The sequence below is a fragment of the Opisthorchis viverrini genome (assembly GCF_000715545.1).
Source record: "Opisthorchis viverrini unplaced genomic scaffold opera_v5_119, whole genome shotgun sequence".
NCBI lineage: Eukaryota > Metazoa > Platyhelminthes > Trematoda > Opisthorchiida > Opisthorchiidae > Opisthorchis > Opisthorchis viverrini.
In genome coordinates, this window is record NW_008751775.1 from 121,869 (window position 1) to 141,210 (window position 19,342).

Below are 19,342 nucleotides of genomic sequence, written 5' to 3' on the forward strand. Positions count from 1 at the left end.
AATTTTTTCCACTGTTAGCTCTGTGGCTTTCAAACACGATGCCAAGGTTGCCTCTCTCCTTTTCTTTGGGCTGGAGTTGGCGCAAAGGTTAAAGCTCGGGTGGTCCTTCGTTCGAACCCAACCCCAGCATCTAGACTGCTCCTGTCTAGGCTTGTACAACCTGACACTGTCCCATCCCTCCTTCAGGCAGCGTGGCAACTAGGCACCGAAAGGGTGTTACAAGTGAACGGTTATTACTATTATTGGTATTAGTAGTAGTAGTACTTTATCTCCTTTTCGTGTCATGTCATCATCATCAAAGACAGCAACATCAGTGTTGCCACTGATGCTTCACTGCCGTACGTCGGGCTAATTCACACCATTATGTCTCGTTAGCTGTATGCTGGAGCACATTTCAAGCCAAGTAGCCCACCGAGGTTCAGAGCACGAGTCCAAACATTTGAGTCCCATCTGGGCACCCCGGAGTCTCAGCGATGGTAGGAAAGTATTTCGCCAAGGGTATGGTTGTTTCAGTGGGCAGTGAAATTTAGTGAGCTGCGAAAATGTGAAATTAGGTTAGAATAGTTTTTGGTTTGAGCAACAAAATACAACATTTTGGCGCAAAAAGTTCTATTCCACTCGCAAAGGTTTTCCAGCTAAAAGCAATTTGCAGCCAGCGGGCCTCGAAGCAAAACTAGTCAACAAGTGAACGGCCTTCCATGAAGGCAACGTTTCCTTGTTGCTTACATGCACTTGCCGGTCCCAGAATCCGTGATCCATTGAACGCCCGTCGAACTAAACATTATGCTTACCATAATCTTGAACTATTCTGCGTTAAACCACTGATTTTGCACTCGGAAGCGAGTCACTGCTTTCCGCTGTGCCAAGTACCTAACGTGCCGGACTGACAAAGATCTGTGACTTCACCCTACGTCTGTGTGTGGCCGGTGCATTGCGGAAGTTGTGTGTGTGTGTGTGTGTGTGATGGGCTTGTTCCATAGCGTACTATCAATGCTGATCCTCTCCACGTGAGACCGGACCAACGTAGTTGTTCGCGCGGGTTATTGTACGGCAATAATGCTACCATATTAACTTCATTTTCTAATTTTCGCTCTGTTTCTTCCCATCCGTTGCGCAAAACGCTACAGAATCCGCCTGGTCTTTCGGAACCGCTCGAGTGCTCTCTATACGTTCGACCGCCATCATTCTTTTCCCAAACAGATGCGATCCGGAACCATAGATTTGTGCATCGTTTTCATTGTTTTCACCTATTGTACTCATCGATATTATGTATCCTTCGGTTTACCGTTTCCTTACTTACTTTCTCCCATCGTGCGCACATGTCAACAGAACCAGACACAACTCTGTCAGTTTCTAAAACAATTCTTCAGTCCGCCAACCATCTCATTCTGTAATTGTCCTACTTAGTCAATCGTCTCCACCGATTTATCGAGTACGATCGTCTGTTCCAGGTGCCTGCCATTCTTGTGAACTGTCTTTTGCTACTATATCTTTTCGCACACACTCGATTTCTTTCTATCAACTGTATTCTTTCCCGTGTGCTGGTACAATACTTAGCTTTACGACATTGGACCGTTGTTTTTATTCGTCGGAGTGAACATTCTTGGGGAAACTGTTCAGCATGACCAGTCGTCATTGAAGTTGGTTGGTTGTGCTGTGAGAAGCATTCAGCGACATGAATGGCACTGGGCATCGGTGTTGCTTCACCACCTACCAAGATGAGCTCTCTTCTGCACGCGCTGTTTTTGTAGTGACAGTCCAGAGGCTCAGCAGCGGTTTGCATGAGAGCGCGAGGCGTGAATGGGATCATAAGACTTTCGGATGCGGTCGCGTCCAGTAATTTTCAAGGCGACAGCCTCTATGGTCCTCTCTTATGTCCGTTTTGGGAATATCAAACGAAACAGTCTACATACCTACAAAGAACTGGTCATTTTCAAACGTCCGGAACACTCGCCCCTTACAGACCTCACTGTGCTTACAACAACCGCGCCTGATATCACTGAATGAGTTACTCACCAGGTGTTGATCTCACACCGAATTGGTTTGTTTTGGAATGTTCAAGTGCTCTGTACTGTTCGGTTGTCGGTCTGTTTGCCGAGCTTGTCAGTTGGATTGAGTTCCATCAAATTGGTTTGTTTTGGAATGTTCAAGTGCTCTGTACTGTTCGGTTGTCGGTCTGTTTGCCGAGCTTGTCAGTTGGATTGCGAAAGTTCCATCACCACTCGGAGGGGACCTCGTCAGTGTGGGATTGAGCCGCCTCAATGGGTGATCAAACGTTTGCAGTTCGACTGTCAAGCTCAGCGAACAGGCAGAACACCCGAGCCACCGATATTCCATAACATCGCCAAATCTATACTTCTATTCACGGAATCACGGTAACATTCCCCCTGTTGAACACCCCGTCTCATATCTACCATAAGACTAGTCATGTACTTCTAATAGATTAGGGATGATTAGAATGGATGAATTTTCCCGGGAACATTTTGCACCATACTTTGTTGCTTCATGGTCAGTCTTCCAGAAATCAGAACATGTGAGAACGAAAACTCAGCAATTTGTTATCCAAAATGTACACGCAACGAAGTGAATAATTGAATGTCAAGGAAATGTTTAAATCATTGGGGGTAACGGAATACGAAAAATAAGTTGCCAGTCAGTGAGAAACAGGATGGGTTGGGGCTTTGTTCAGCGCGCAGTGCTCGTTTTTTGGTCGTTCGCTTTTCGTTTGGATGGGGTCTAGTGGAACACAGGATAGTATGTATCGTTACTCATACGTTGGAAAAAAAGTCTCATGAACAGTAGATTATGAAGAAACTCTGTCCAGTCACCCCTCACTGCACACGCACGCTTCGTCTTTGAAGAGACGAAGGAGGCTCGGTTGACCTATCAGTTGGGGAGGAATCTGTGAAACTCGAAAACCTGGAAAAAGTTCATTCTGTGGGAGGTGAAGTTGATGCCTCTTACAGTTTATGCGGTGCTTGAGGTACGAAATCTGTTCGCATCTGGTTGACCTGCTGAATTCACCAAAAATCAATCATTTTTGAATAATGCCGATAAAAAGGCCAACGAACATGCAAGCTATCGTGAATAGCTTAGCAAAGAATCAGAAGTCCAAATGGGCGAAGAGATGCTGGTCCGGTGAGCGTCGACGGTCACATGGTGTCAATCAGGGAGTGATATCGACAACAGTGAGCGACTAGGCTGGTCACTTGTGTGTGCGTGTCTACTAACCAAATGACCCCTACAGCTCCATGAAACAATGGCCCAATTTACATAGCTTTGCTTGCGACGGACGCCAGTTTCGGTGTCAGACGCGCGGCTGAAGATATATTTAAGAAATGGGATTTGACTTCAAATTGATTTGAGACAATAGTCGGTCTTTTCGAAGTGTCGAAATTCAATGTGAACCTCAACGATCCAACTAAGGTTGGCATTTTATAGGATGGTTCCTCAAGATGTAAATGCAAGCCTTATAGGTTCGTTTCAACCACAGATCAATGACATTCGCTTCAAGAAATACACTCATTTGCAAATCAATTTGGTTTTCACGAGAGACTCAAGTGAATCTCCCGTTTATGATATTCTACAACTGAATGTGCTGCACACAGGCCTCCTCATGTTTCAGTTGGCACGATATTCGAGATGTCACAGGAAACTACTCACAAGGCTGTTGAAGAATCTTCGACAGCCCACGACCGGCTTCGCCCTTCTTGGGGCTCATCAGGTAGGCGCAGTCCCCGAGTTTCCGTCAACCTTATGTTCTACTTGAACCTAAATTGGACCGTCTTCAGAAATCAATTCCTACAACTGAATATGAAAATATACTGCGATATCTCGAATATCAGGCCAACTGAAACGTGAGGCGACCCGTGTGCAGCACGTTCGGTCTTGAACGCGTGAATAGGACAAATTCTGAGTAGTGGTTGGAGTCAACTTAGCCTTCGATGTATGTGAGCTGGCTAACACCTAGTTTTTGACCTGGAGCAGGAATACCTGTAAAGGTGTTCACCTACTCTTGCAATCAAGTTGGCCTGTGAGACTAACCTACAAAAAATTTGACCTTAGTCTTTCCAACTCAACAAATTGTCGAATGCGTACTTGTTGGTCATCGTAAATGCGATGCAGATTTTCGGCGGAATATTCTGGTTATGGGTATACAATTCTTGGAAGGTTTGTTTTCATTCCCAAATCTCTGATTAACTGTATCCATTGCCGGTTCATTGCCTCCGTCCATGTTTGCCTCTCCGGTTGCGTTCGTTTGAGATGTCGGTGCGCCATGAGCTCTGATCCCTATCCGGAATCCAGTTATGTCGCCCACTTCTAGGTCGTAGTGCTGTCCTGCTGCCAGAGCACCCAGGTTGATTGTAACTGAAGGTTGACTTCCCTGGGTCGGCACTGCTCCTCGCCGTATCTCATATTCATCTTGCATATTTACCCGTCCGAATTCCTGACAGTTTGGAATCCACTGACCGAGTTGACCAAACTGCCGATTCCAATCCCAAGTTACCACTCTGCTGACCCTTTCCAAGTCGCTGTTTGTCGATTGCATGTTTGGGATCGCTGCTGAGTATGTCCGGATCTGATTACCCAACGAAGATTTATGGGGTGGATAGGGAGGGGGTTGTATCGTCGGACTGCTACGAGAAAGTCTTGCGGAATGACTGTGAGAACGAGTCACTGGAGGATTCCTTATCAAACAACGGTGACCCCTGGCTGTTCGTTTACTTGACGAGTACGCCGAATGGGATTGTATTCCAGAATCCTCTAACTTCGAAACCACGTGACTTATCTCCACGGTCCGTGTCACATAATCCTCGGGAATACGAGACGGACGGATATGAAGGTAGCCTTGAGATTGTAATGGTTCCAAGACATTCGATGCACACGAAACCAGGTACACAGTAACACCGGAGTGAGAGAGATTCACGCTGATATTGATCAGGTACTGTGTGCTACCCGCAAGAGTTTGTAGTGTCAATCGGTGTTCGGGACTAATCAACACAACAGACATCAGAATATACATACTTGGCTCAATTGTAAGGCATTCCATATTGATATATAATTCTGCACGATCCACAATCGTACTTTGGATTGTAACAGTTGCGAATGTCGGGTAATGTAAGCCTTTGTGGGTTCTATCGATTTCGTGATATTTTTCCAGCCTCGCTGATGTGATTAGACAACACTTGGATTGTTTTGATACGATTCCCTCAATAGAACTAGATAGAGTTATCAGCAGGCACGTTTCCTGTTTAGGATCAACCCAGACACATTCTAAAGCCGAATGTACTGTCAGTAAGCTGCCGCCACCAACTTCCTGAGATTGTTCATTTTTTAGGCCCACTGAAGTGTGACAACGAATGGGGCCATGGGGTGCACTACTCGTCTGAAGCAGTATCGGAACCACATCCGCATTCAACCACTCGCCCAAAATACCATTCAAGTACCTGATATCCCCTTGAGTTATGGAAAAGATGCTCTCAGGGGCGTTTGGATGTGTTCTTTCCACAGTTTCTGGACCGGCATGAGAACATCTAGGGAAATCGGACGGGGCACCAGTGTTCCGCACCATACTGACTGAGGTGGTCTGTCTGAGGTTTTCAGTCATTTTTTCAATGATCTCAGGATGTCTTTGGGCTAAAAAGTTCATGATATAGTTCCAAGTTGTGAGGAGGAAGAGATGGGATGAATCTAACCAAGAATGTATGACCTCTTCATAGGCACTTTCAAATACCGCTCTGGGATCAAATGTCATTATTCTAAGCGGACCCGTTCTGGACGAACGAGAACTATTGGTAGTTGCAGCTATAGGTGTAGAGTTGTCTGCGGTATGCTTTGTCCAACCTTTTTGTGCTTCTGATGCAGGGTGTGAAGGTCTATGGATGATACAGCTTGATATGTATTTCCAGGCAGCCGCTGGAAATAGGCAATGCCATCCATGTTCGGACTGCAGTAATTCGTCAAACGCACCTGCAAAAGCAACCCTGAAGTTGTCCGACGTAGAGCCGGATTGAATAACTTCAGATTCATTTAGAGCCGCTTCGGATTGATAGATAGTCAGTTCTTCCTTCATGCTTTGAATAGCCCCCGGAATTGTGCTTGGAACTAGAAATGGATAGGAATGTGTCTTTTCGGACCGGGTCTTACCATCAACAGACCGTTCAAATGCGCTCCCTCGGTCCACTGGCAGGCTTGGTTGGTGAGCCGTTGAAAGCTCGCTGACTTCAAAATCTTTAGTCTTACTTGATGAAGCTGGTGTTAACTGCTGTGTTTTCTGGTGGTGTTCAGTATGCAGTGGTTCCGGCGAACAATCTACCTGACCGGAATTAAGGCTGATGAGATAAGCCCAAGAGGTCCGAGGTGGAGCACTTCCTGTTCTTGCTGCTTCCTCATAAGTGCGGCCAAACACTAACTGAATGCTCGGTGATGACCTTTGGATAGGTTGCAATTGAGAGGACCTACTCTGTGCAACCTTTTGATAAGTTTGTTCCAAATCTTGTAATCGTTGCTCAGTCGGTTCGGAAGCAACTTTGATAGGTTGCTCTTGGAACAGATGTTTTAAGTGCTCTGGATCGAGATCTGTGATATAGTTGTTCATTAGCTCTGTGAGTTTTGAAGAATCGGGAACAGAACCGAATATTTCCTGATACAACTCGCCCAAGATATTGGTTACCTCAGATGGATTGTCAGGATCCGTACAATCAGATCCGACCGTTCCAGTGTTCACAGTCTCGCCGCCCTGAACAGCTGACGGACTCATCCTGCTGTCAAAGTTCTCACCTCGTGCTACTCCGTATTTAGTGATGAGCAGTCTTATGACACAGTCCCATGTGGCTCGAAGCAGACGTTTTGGTCCAAGGTGGCTTCGCAGCATTGTTTCGAAGGCCTTTATCAACGCCAACCTAAGGTCGTTTGGTAGTGATGAATAGTGCTGAATGTGGGGAGAGCTAAACTGGACCATGTTATTGACGTCCACAGCTGTGAATTCCAGCGTTCCGCTAGTCATTGCTAAAGGCACATTTTGGCGAGTCGTCAGACTTGGAATGCCTTCACGATTAATGTTGGCTGTCTGAAGTTTCTGACTATTCTGCTGCACATCTGTAGCTTTACTCGGTGTATTTTTCAGGTCTAAATTGGGTGATTCTACCGCTTCAGGGTGCATAGTAGCTCGAGGCTCGCTCGACTCGTTTGACTGTGCGGCGTCTACGTTTGAATCGGGCTCCAAATTTGGTCTGGTACCAGTTCTTTCGTATTCATCGGACAAAATGGCACGAAGGTGAGGGAATAATTGTCCTTCTGGGACAGTTTCCTGTCCTGCACTTTTAGAGGGTGATGCGGGCAACTGGCTTTCACTGGAATATGTACCGTCTTGGAGTTGGTAGACCGCTGCGGCTTTCTGACACTTACAAGTCGTGTCAGAACACCGTTTACCTAGCCCTGAATTGAGAACGACATGCCTTTCGGGCTCTCCTTCTACAGAGGCACTTAGCGGCCTGTCATCTAAACTCTTTTGTCGAAATTGAACTGAGGAATCACATTTTGAAATTGTCCCGACTGGTACCGGGCCCATGTCCTCCTTAACATCTACACTCTTTATGTCTTCACGCGACGCAGGTTCACTGGGCAAACTGCGAATCTTCTCCAGAGAACTAGGCAAACGCTCGTATATGGGTTGATTGCGTAACTGCTTTTGTCGTGCTCGATGTTCTGATTTCGCTGGTTTCGGGAAGAATTCCACCGACTCATACGGTACAGGCCTTTGCCGTTCGGATGAGTCCGATCGATATGATGGCGTAACTGATGCACTACTCACTTTCTGTGGCCGTTGTCTACCGGTTCTCTTTTGTGGTTTGGATTCGGTCTGTACAGAGATCCACGAATCCACCCGCATCGAATCGGTCAAACCTGTGACACTAATTTGTTTAAACACGTGAACGCCCGTTTCAGCCCGCATGGGTTGCTGATCTGACGGGGCTGACTGAACTCTGGCGGAACTGTTTGTCTGTGTATTACACTGCGTTACCCCGAAATCTTGAGGGTTCAGCCACATGGGTTCAAAACGCCCCTTATTCCGTGACCAATTTCGCCTTCTCTCAACAGATGGTTCTGCTCTGGTGTGTTGACATGATCTCCTTTGTGTTTCGCCACGACATTCATTATGCCCCATTACATCACATTGGCGAGCAATGAAAGATGCTTCCTTACGACAGAACGTCTCAAGTTACAACATTCCAGCTGCGCCCGAGCGTAGACAGCACAACACAGAATAATACCACATAAAGTCACGGGGTATATCGATCAGTGTTTCAAATCATCCCAGGTTCTCAAGGACTTTGTTCGGGAGAAAATGGGTTGAAATGCGTTGAAAAACGTTCAAGCACAACCGCGACAAACTGTGGGAGATGATGGAGGACGGTCATTCCAAAGTAATGGCGCATCCGGTGGCTGGAAACTAGCAATGTATAGCTTATTGGGGACAACTGTCAGCCTGAAACTAACTGTCTCGCATACCGTGTAGTGGATTTAGGGTAATGGTGAGGTCTATTCAACCCGCACCCCGATACGACCAGAAACGATTTATCTCATATAATATCACACGACTCCCAAACCATTTCAGCTTTTCCAGGTGTCTGGAATAGAACTCAGGATGCAAACTCTTGTAACTCACCTAGTATCTCAGGTGGAAAGCTGTCATCTTGGCGACGGTGTGACCATTCTGGTAAAATAATTTGCTTGCTCCGCATTGAACACCTGAGAATTCGGTGGGACGATTTTGTCATTTAGCTTGGTTTACTTGACTACCTATCAGTAGTTGAGAATTATTGTACCAACATCGTACTGCTCGCGCACACGATTCGCCCCACCCTATAATCAGGGCCTAATGAAGACCACGCAGCTTTGACATTACTGACTTGAGGCACAACGACTGATTAGGCTCTGTAGTCTTATAGTCCCTTTTCTGGAATCCGCGTTGGTTTCATATCTAAGGTACCATTTTTCAACAGGCTTGTGTGTGTTGCAACCAAAGACTATATTGCACATTTGGAAAGCCTTCAGAAGACCAGTAAACAAAGAATTCTGACACGCCCATACAAAATCAAGGACAGTGATGACTGTTAAGCAGGCTAGAATGTTTCGCTTTTCGAATAACAACATCAAAAAAGGCGTTCGTAGCGAAGGCGAATCGGCCGGTTGCGCGAAACTGATAAGCATGAATGCAAAGTTTCTTAAGTCTCAGCTTACGTCGACTGCGTTTGATCGGGTTCAAAACACACCACTAGAGAGCAACTGACCATTTGTCGTGGTTGGCCTTTAAGACGTGGGCGCCAGTTATCCCGCAAACAAATCGTGGAATCGTCTGTGTAGTGTTTTGGCGCGCAGAACAGCAAGTGGTACGTGAATATGCGGCAGGTTTCCGAAACTACTTAAATAAAAAAACTCCTGGTATGGTTGTCCTCCTGCACCTCCTGTTTTGAAGGTACAGGGTCCTTGAAGACACGTGTACGGCAGTCTCTGAAAATACAAACGAGGAGATGCAATCACTATCAGCAGGCGTTCTTTGCACAATGATAGTGGTTCCCCAAAGAAGACCTCTTACGAAGCTTTTTGTTCGGAACCCCCCTTGGGTAAAGTCTTTTAAGCAGGGGGACGCGCTTCTTCAATACTTACACACAGTGTCACCGGCTACGAAGATCATCTTGATTGATAGCAGCACCGGATGAGAAAACAGGTGCTTATCTACCGTACAACTACATCGATTTATTTGAACAAAGTCTTATAATAGAAATAATAAAGAAATGGAGCAAAAAAGCTTCCCACAGCAACAAACTTCCCGAGTGCCAACACCTCCAGCACTCAGACGGGCGCTGTGGATAGGAACTGACAGAATGAACACCACTGAGCTCGGTTAGCCGCCATTTCGTTCACTATCTTTAGCCAAGGACAGAGAATGTCACTTGAACCTCAACCCAGAAGGCGAGCAACACCAACCATCTTTTCCTTTACCTCTGTCATGTCCAATTCTGTCCGCCTCTAAGTTTCCGCCCGATCATACGTCTTTTGTCTCATTTACCATACAATCCTTATCAAATCACATTTTCCTTCCTTCTGCCTTCACTTTTCTCCAAACTGCCCAAATTCCGAACTATACCCGCTAATCCCGCGAGAACTTCCGAGTTTTGAAGATCCCTATTAAAGAGCATCCCTACAAGCCAACTCATATGTGCCGTTTTATTCAAGGGTGCTGTGTTTACAGGCATTGCGTTCATTCTACAGTCCACGTGCACCAATCGTAGAGAAATATGTAGCCTATATCCTGTGAGTACTAACCGGCGTTAGTACAACTATGTCGTCCAGCGGTTTCACACAAAAACCGTGGTTGCTCTAGGATTGTCGGTTGTTCACGACTGGTCAAGTTTTTAAACACTCGCAAATGCCATCCAAGATACCCCAAGATCAGTCCAATGTACGCCTAACTGATAACTCACTATGAAAGCATCCGTGAGACTGTCTTGAGGTATCTGTGTGAACACTCGGTTGGATCCAAAGCCCATGACCTGGCAGCCTGTCGCACCGTCAGGTGTTCAAACTACAAATCGGGTTTGATACTCCCTGGAGTTTCGCGCTATGTGCACCGCTGATGATTCCCAAGAGGGATAAAGCAGCTGTAAAGTACTTCTCTGTTTTTTTTCAGCATAGAGCATGTAGTAGCTGCTTCGGTGTGTCATTTTGCGCGTGTGCGTGTCGGTTCGTCGTTCCACCATCGATCTGGCGTGTGACTTGAGTGGCTGATTGGATGCGTGTCCGATTGGTTGGCTCGCGTGAGCGCTGTGGGTTGACTGGATATGTGACTCAGTTGCTTGCTTACCTGTCATGAAAGCGGACCAGTTTGGCCCCGTGTACTCAATACACCCGCGTCCGTACTTACGTGTTCTTCTGACTTACTGTGAACTACGATAGAGCAGTTTCGCCAACAGGGCAAACTCCTAACTGAAATTTACCGCATCTCCTCACACAACCATTGGCTATCAAATAGTCCTTAAAGGGTGAGGACTGGTGGCCCTTTAAATCCGAAACCTACCCCTATCTGATGAGCTCCAACAGTAGCAAAACACGAAGTGAAAAGCCAAAAGTATTGGATGACGTGTTTCACTCTTCACTTAAGGGGAAATAGTTCCATATCACGAATATCGATTGGACAACACACTGAAACAGATTCAACTGGAGATCATCTTGCATTTGATACTTCAGTGAATTCGTTCATTGAAAGTCACTTGTGGTACACTAAGATGTTTCCAGTGCGTCACATAATTTTGGTCTCGTTTGGTCCATACGGAAATGGCCGTTGACAACCAATTCGAGCATCACCGAAGTCAGCTATCTGGTAGCCTCAGAAAGCACAAATTGAACTCATAAAATTATTTCATCGGCCAACAATCCTCAACGGATCATCGCGTGCTTGTAGCTGACCAAGTGGATTGCGCCAGCATTGCTCACTACAAATCCATAATGTTCAGTCTCTATGTCCAAAAGCCTAGATGAATCCCTCCTCATTTGCCTGCTTTTGCTGTCTGGCTTGAAGTCACCGATCCGGAAACTCGGGTTCGCATCGTGTCCCTTCATTTCATCCCGTTTGGGCTGCAACTTCAACGTTGGTAGCTTCCAGGCTTCCGATCCGTACCAAGATATCTGCCTTCTTTTTCAACCGATCATTAAATAGGACCCAAACGAGCATGGTGAACCGATAGTGGGACTGGTGACAAACCTCCTTTACTAACGTGGCTGAAGCTCCAAGCTTAGGTATTTAAGGCCGACATTCAGCGCTTTCCAAATTGCGCCCTGTAAGATAATGGGGGTAGACCTAAGAGTCTTGAGTCTGAAGATGATACTACATCTCAGGATTGAGTTTCTAATAGTTCTTCCACGCTCGAGTTGCACAGTGCTGTCGAAAAAAAATCAGAGAATCACAATTGCTAGAAATACACGAGATATTTAGTTGTATGAGCCTGATATAGCTCACCAGTTTGGGCGCGAACTTGCTGAAAGGGGGTCCTTGGCTAGAAACCAATCGCAGCACCTCGTCTCCTCCTTCCTAAGTTTGAGCATCCTGGTGTTATCTCAGTCCTCGGGCTTCACTACTCGGGTGACGCGGCCGCTATGCATCGAAAGGTCGTTACGCCTGGACAATTATTATTACTAGTAGTGTTATTTTCTAAGTAGCTGCAATCTTTTGGTCGGCAGCGTTGCCAACAAACCGAATACTAGAATCGCCAAGGTCATTTGTTCTTTCCCTCAACACAGTCACATCCGCTATCGAGTGGAGAGTAAAAAAGATACTGGCACTGAATGATGTCTATGAAAAGCTAACTGAAGCATTATTCACTCTGTATGGATCCTTGCTACACAGATTACGTCAGATTACGCTGCTCCCAGGTGTAAGACGACCCGAGAATTCTTCAGTTTGACTAAACATTACCATTTCACTTATTTGCAAGTCATTTTGTTTTTGCAATAGACTCACGTAAAATACAGTTGAATCTTTCGTTTATAATGTTTTCAAGCAACGGAATGTGCTGCGCCAGGCCGTCTCATGTTTCAGTTGGTACGATATTCGAGATATGGCAATACATGTATAGACGTAACGCACTACTCATAAGGTTGCTGAAAAACCTTTGACAACCCACGAATGGCTTCGCCCTTCGTAGGGAAACTTGAGTTCAATGAGAACATAAAGTGGACGGAAACTCGCCGACTTCGCCCAGGAAGGACGAAACCGGTCGTGGGCTGTCGGAAAGTTTTCAGCAATCTCTTGAGTAGTGTATTACGTCTATACTTAATAACTTCTTTTCATTCACAGTGAAGATGTTCACAGAGGAAGCCGGTTCTCTCAGTGAGGCCGACGAAGACTACAGAGAACCAAAATAAAAGCAGAAAATTTTTTTGTTGGCGTGAAAGAGCTGGTGAGTTCTCAGGAAGCACAGTTCCTCAGAAGTCGAAAGATAACGTTTTCAGTGAAGAAAGTAGTGAGCAGCCTGTGAATAAAGACTAAGCGCCATTTTTACACTATAGGGTCAACACAGATTTCTACCATTTGCTTGTGTCGGCGTTTCCTCTCCAAAAAATTCAGCGGGCCATGTCTGAATATTTATCAAGCTCGAAACCAGACCGAAGCTACTCTTCCCGACCGATTCAGGAATGCAAAACTAAGTTGGAGTGCCTATGAACCTGGAAAACCTAGAGTATGGTTCGGATCGAGCATTGGTCTCGTGGTTGTAGGAGAGCTGTCATGGAAAGCAGCTAGACTGAATCTACACTGGTTCCCTTACTTAGGGACCGTTCAAGTGCTCTAGTTGGACTGATGCTTTGAGAAGATTCATCTTCCGGTGCACTGATCCAATTTTCAGGTTCGAAGGATAGCTCGGCCATCAGTAGTTTTAACACCCGGTTTTTAGGAAATTCATCCTGTCCGTTTCTATATCATATTGCTCTTTCGCTTCCTGCTTGAAGGCATTTGAAATATAATTTTCGTACAAAGGGCTACAGACATGGGATGTTGCTTGAGACCCAAACGCTCAGTTTGCTCGCGCAATCCCATTAAGTGAAACAGTGTAGTCTTGAATTCCATTATCTATTACTCGCAGCAACCCATTGCTTAATCGCTTCCTGAGCTGTCTGAGGTTTATAATCCAGTGAGGGCAGTTATTCACGATGACTTCACAAGACGCTACTTATAAGGTCGCTGAAAACTTTTTAGGAACATGATTTTTCACGCCTCTTTTGGAACTCATCAGGTAGATGTCACTCCTCGTGTTTCCATCGTCCATGTATTCTAACATGGAATTGGTGAAACACACTCATTTGGTTACCCACTTGTTTGCCAAAGGAGACCCAGCTGAATCTCCCGTTTGTGATGCCCTTCGAATGAATGTGCTGCACCAAGCCGCCTCACTTGCACGATATTCGAGATACTGATACAAGCGTAGACGCAGGACACCACTGTTCGCCTAGTACACCGGTGAAACGCAGAGCCAGTGTTCACCACGTGAGAAAGACAGCCTAAACTGTCCACATGTTTGGTGCTTTTTTCGCGATTGCCAACAGAAGCTACATGTTAACAGGTCTGAAGGAAGAGTTGCTGGCCTACACCAAAGCAGGATCAGGCGTCTTAGAATTGTTTGATATCCTGAATTGTATAGAAGTTCTACGCTGGACACCGGCAAAACGTCAGTGTAGAACGCTGATGACATGTTGCCCATAATGATGACGATGTCGCTGGTGGTTGTGCTTGTGGTGGCTTTGATGGTGTTCGTGGCTGTGGTTGTAACGATGGCGGTGTTGGTCGTACTTGCGGCTGTTGTGGTTGTCATTAACTACTGACATTTACCCCAAACTTTAGACTGATATTATTTGAGAGCCCTGCGTTTACTCAACAGTATTGTAGACCGCGGCGAACCAACTTCTTTTCGCATGTCTGCCAAACAACTGATATCTCTTCAGCTGATTGAGCTCACACTACTTAGAAATGGTCATATTGTTGAACAGTTGTACATCCCTTGAATTGCTGTACTGTGCGTACGGGTCGTAAAACCAAGGTATTGGAAGTAAAAGCTTAGGTGTCAAGCAAGTCGGTCATTATCGGAAATTCGCGCTCGGGAGTGTGAATGACTAACTGAATGCTACACCAAATGGCGTGTATATTTCGTGATTATGTTGCTAGGATGTGGTCAATATTTTCGGGTTTACTTTAAAAGGTTTCATCCATTCAGTAAAACGAGGCCGGAAGGGGCAGGTTCTTTTATGCGAGGCAGGGAAACTATTAGCTAGTTGGAGGGAAAGTATCCTGTCAAAACCAAACTGGTACAAAAAACTAGTGTAGTTCGCTAACTTCTGTAGTACTTTTGCAAAAAACCTAATGGCACGCTGATAATTTTGCACACTGCCATTCCGGAGGTTTCTTAAACTTCTTTGTCCGGTTTGTTAGCCAAACCCGTCAGAATGACCCACCAGATTGGGATTCGTATCACTGTCACGTGAGTGTCTTCATGTGACATTCATATTGCGACACGATCGATAGCTTACCAGTGCTACTTCTGTGGCTTACTGGCAGCTAAACTTGATCTAATGTAGTTCATACCAACTAGCCCGGATGAGACCCGCAGGATTGTATGCTTTGTTGCCTCAGACCACCACGGAATAATTCTGCCAGTTCTACCAATCGCGGTCGTCGACGACGACGTATAAACGATGCTTTGCAACGCCGTCGAAATTTTCGTCGTGACTCCAGCAGCTATACACCCTCAACTAACAGGCGTACATCTTCCTCGAAGACCTTTTCGGCCCAACAAACTTCATCTAGTGTGTTTGAAAACACTTTCTCATTCCAAGAACGTAGGTGCCGGAATGGAGTAAGCCGTGTCGTCAAGAGGTTTAGCATTTCCAATTCTACCGCGTTGCCCGTCAGAAAAAGACAACGACCTTTGGGGCAAATAAATATATCTTCAGTTCAAGTTGATGCTGGTCTGCATGAAATTAAGTCAGAACTCACACAGTATTCCAGAACCACAAGATTTGCTCAACAGAATGAGAAACGAGGAAAGAAAGGTGGGTACTTCGACTTACCTGTAATATGTAGACCAAACTGTGGTAACTTCGAGTGAGTCTGTCTAATGTCCTTCTCTGAATTCTCGCCCATCCAAACAAAATTCTATTTAGTCCTGAAGTATGAGGTGTAGTGTTCTGGCTTCGCCATTCGACCACATCCGCCATTCTGTCGATGCAGATAGGTCTGCATCCCATAAGGCTCTGAAATCTCATCCTTAGTAAGGCTGACTGCCGGTGATGATGAGGGGGGTGAGTTTATGTGGTTCTATGGGGTGTCCTGATAAGCTAGTGTTGCCAGTAAAGCATCGGTGCCTACAGATGAAGTCTTGTGAACGAACAAGCCACCAGAAAGAAGGAAGAAAGCCCTCCAGTAAGGGAAATCATGACAAACTGTAGTGACACTTTTCTCAGGATGACCAGTGATAAGATGAGGAACAATATCTTAGATCCCATGAACCGCTCATGGTGATCACTCTAAATGCCATATACCACAGAGGAAATCGCCCTGGAGACCTGTGTAAGGTAGGGGGCTCTATGATAGATAAATACAATGTAAACACCCTGTCTGGAGTTGTAGGCACCTCGGAATGATTGTGGTAAGCTAGCACTAAATCCCTTCCCTGTCCACCTTTACTCTTTTCTTTACAATGAGGCCTTCAAATGAATCATGGTTGTACGGCAGTGAAGCATCGGTGTTGAACATTGATGTCATGCTGTCGATGATGATGAGTAGGAGGATGAACACCCTGCAAGCTAGGTTTCGCAGAAACTGGATGTCTTTAAATGTGCCGGTTTATCAGAGATCCATTTCTTCACAAGGGGTACTCACCGAGGAATGGCTGGTTGGTACTTTGAGCACTTTTATAGTGAGTTCTTTCCTCTGTTTCCGACACTAGAATGCCATTTTTCAGTTACTTGAAAAGAACAGCACGTTGTTTTTTTCACACAAACTTATGCAACTCGATTTCATTTTTAGTGCGCAGCCGTCGAAATTTCAGGCGTCGCCGTACCAACAAAAACAAACCGAAAATCATGGCTCATGTCGAAGCAGAAGTGACTGACATGCCAGCACCCAATCGTCTTGGTTCTTCTGAACGCAGTTGCATACTTCCTCAAGGTCCGGACAATATTGTACGCAAATTTCGGCTAGCTGGTCACGTGACCGTACTTGGTAACCTATCTGCACAGCTTCCGGAGAACTACAAGCTCTCACGACAAAGCAGTGGATTCTTGGACTCTGCACGCCAGTGCACGCATAAGTGTCAACAGAAAAGAACCAAACCTCGTCCTGCTTTGTCCATATGCACTCATAGCGGGCTATGTTTAGACTGTCGAATGCGCCGACAACTTTGCCAGCAACTCTGCAGTCAGTCACAACAATCTGATTCTTTCTCAGTTAGATTCAGTCCTCTGCTATCTCGTTTGCGCTGTTTTCTGACTTTTTGTCCCTGTTGCGCGACAGAAACTATTCTAGAGTGAGTCATTTTTTCTGTTCCCGGGCGGATCAGTGATCCATCACCGTTTTTTCCGACCGTGAATAGTGTTTATTAAAAGCCGCTGCATTACACTGAATTGCTGTACGATCTTTGATCTGTTTCCTGTTCTAGCTGTCTTCAGTCCCATCATACTTTTGGCTTACCGTTCGACAGAAAGAGTATTCATCACAGAACTCGCACTAGTTGTCGGTTAATGATCAAGGAAATTCAGCAAGGTAGCGTATTAGTCCGGGTACTTGAAATGATACACTTCGTACGGACTAACTATTCCTTCTTCATTATTGTCGTGTAACTCAACAGCAACACGGGTGCTTAACGTGGGTGGCATACTGTCGTACAATTGAGGGTACTGTGATGGAATTTCGTTCCGCGCGTTGCAAAATGGCCGACTTCTCTTTTGCGAAACACCGTCATTTGAAAAGAAAGCTGGCGATAACAGAGACCCAGTGGGATCCCTCGTTCCTCATAACGTGTTTTATCTGAATTTGCTGAAAAAAGATCGTCTCATAAAGGAAACGACTCACGGGGCTGCAGAAAACTCTTCAGCAAACTTGTGAGTAATTTCCTTTATGGAAATATACTGCGATACCTCGAATATCGTGCCAGCTGAAACATGAGGCGACCTGTGTGCAGCACATTCAGTTGAGTTCCTCGTGAAAACCAAAGTGATTTGTAAATGAGTGTGTTTCTCGAAGACCGTCTCATGTTTCGGTTGGTACGATATTCGGGAACTCATATTATGTTTGCCTGGAAGAACATACTTCTCACAAGTTTAGGGAAAAATCTTAGCTCACAGCCAGTTTCATCTTTCTTCGGGTTCATCAGACGGGCATAGTCCTCGAGTTCACGAAAACGTTATGTTCTAACTGAACACCAAATTGAACACAACTGGTCGAATACAGCAATTTGCCATTCTCACTGACTGCAAACATCGGTGAGAGAAAAGGCTCATTCGACAACAACAAAGCAGCTCTACTGCGAACAAGCGAATGATGAATTACATGAAAAATCACACAGTACTTAAGACACACTTCCGAACTTGAATCAATGCTCTCCGGTCGATGCTGGGCGATTGATTCGCGTCGCTTCTACGAGACTCCTTATCACTCAAACATCGTGAGTCATCGCTGACTGCCTCTCTGAACATCAAATCGATAGCAAGCTTTTCTGGCCTATAAGCTCGACGGTCTTCCTGAAAAGATCCTTGAAAAAAATGACAATTTCCAGTAGGCTACGGAAGTTCTGGGGTGGTTTTCCGGAATCTGACCTTCCGAAGCTCGCCAGTTATGCGGGAGTGGCAAACTCGACAAATTCCCAGCGGGATTTTTCGTTTGTGATACTCTTGCCTTTCGTAGCTTATTTTAATCTGATGAAACGTTGACCAGAATGATGTTTCTGTGTTAGGACTTGAGTAAAAATCAACCAAACGATCAACAACCGGAGCTGTGACAGTCAGCGGTTTAAAGTACATCACTTGGTAGCATCTTTGATACCACTGTCCAAAAGACTAAGATTGGAGCAGTAATCAAGCCGTTTCAACAACAAGGATTTCGCGTGTACTACTGTGATGTCCGTGAAACATCAGCGGGTTGTTTCTGGAATTCCATCACGGTAAAATTACAACTTATTTCTTAGTCGGACGGGAATAGCTCATGTAGATACCTGGTATCCCATCTAGGTCTAACATTCCGGAGTGAAATATTTTCGTAGTGGCTGATCATGGAAAAGCAGCTCAGGTAACACTAAAATTTCCCGGCATTTGAATGTGCCAAGCGATCGGTGAAGTCGTTTTTGACATCGTAAATTAGCTTCCCTCTGACTGGAGCGTTGACAACGTCTTGAATTACTTTGCTCACTGAGATATACCCTGTTACAGTTTCGCCGCTTGTATTTCCTAAAAGTCCACCAATTTGGACACATAGACCTAATCGTGATTACGAAATTTGGGCAGGCAGTTGATCGGTTGACATTACCGGCACAGTCACCGGGTTATCTTTCGAGCCTGTAGTGTCTGTAATCCGTCGTCACATTTACCATTCTTCCTGAACTGAAAACACACTTTGTAACTGTCGTTCACATTGCATCATGACGTTTGTTTTAATGTTACGAATACACAATTCTCCGGTGCGACCTGCTGACTTCTTGCTGAACGAGTGTATTTACGCTCCGTTGAACTGTTTGTTGACTGCTCAACCAGTGGGTCTAAATCTCCGTGTTTGTGTCAACTGTTGAACGTCGCAATAAAT

At 45.5% G+C, this 19,342-nt stretch overlaps 2 protein-coding genes across 2 annotated transcripts; one reads left to right on the forward strand and one right to left on the reverse strand.

The window, feature by feature from the left end:
- Positions 1–2,550: 2,550 nt before the first annotated feature.
- Positions 2,551–8,050, reverse strand: T265_05967 (hypothetical protein; the record flags this gene model as incomplete). Its single annotated transcript, XM_009171119.1, has 2 exons — positions 2,551–2,736; positions 4,106–8,050. The coding sequence occupies one exon, from the start codon at positions 8,048–8,050 to the stop codon at positions 4,106–4,108; it is 3,945 nt and encodes a 1,314-aa protein (XP_009169383.1).
- Positions 8,051–15,105: 7,055 nt separating this feature from the next.
- T265_05968 (hypothetical protein) lies at positions 15,106–17,147 on the forward strand (the record flags this gene model as incomplete). The annotated part of the gene is made up of 2 exons (XM_009171120.1): positions 15,106–15,600; positions 16,577–17,147. 2 exons carry the CDS (start codon positions 15,165–15,167, stop codon positions 17,077–17,079), a joined length of 939 nt encoding a protein of 312 aa, XP_009169384.1.
- Positions 17,148–19,342: the final 2,195 nt, after the last annotated feature.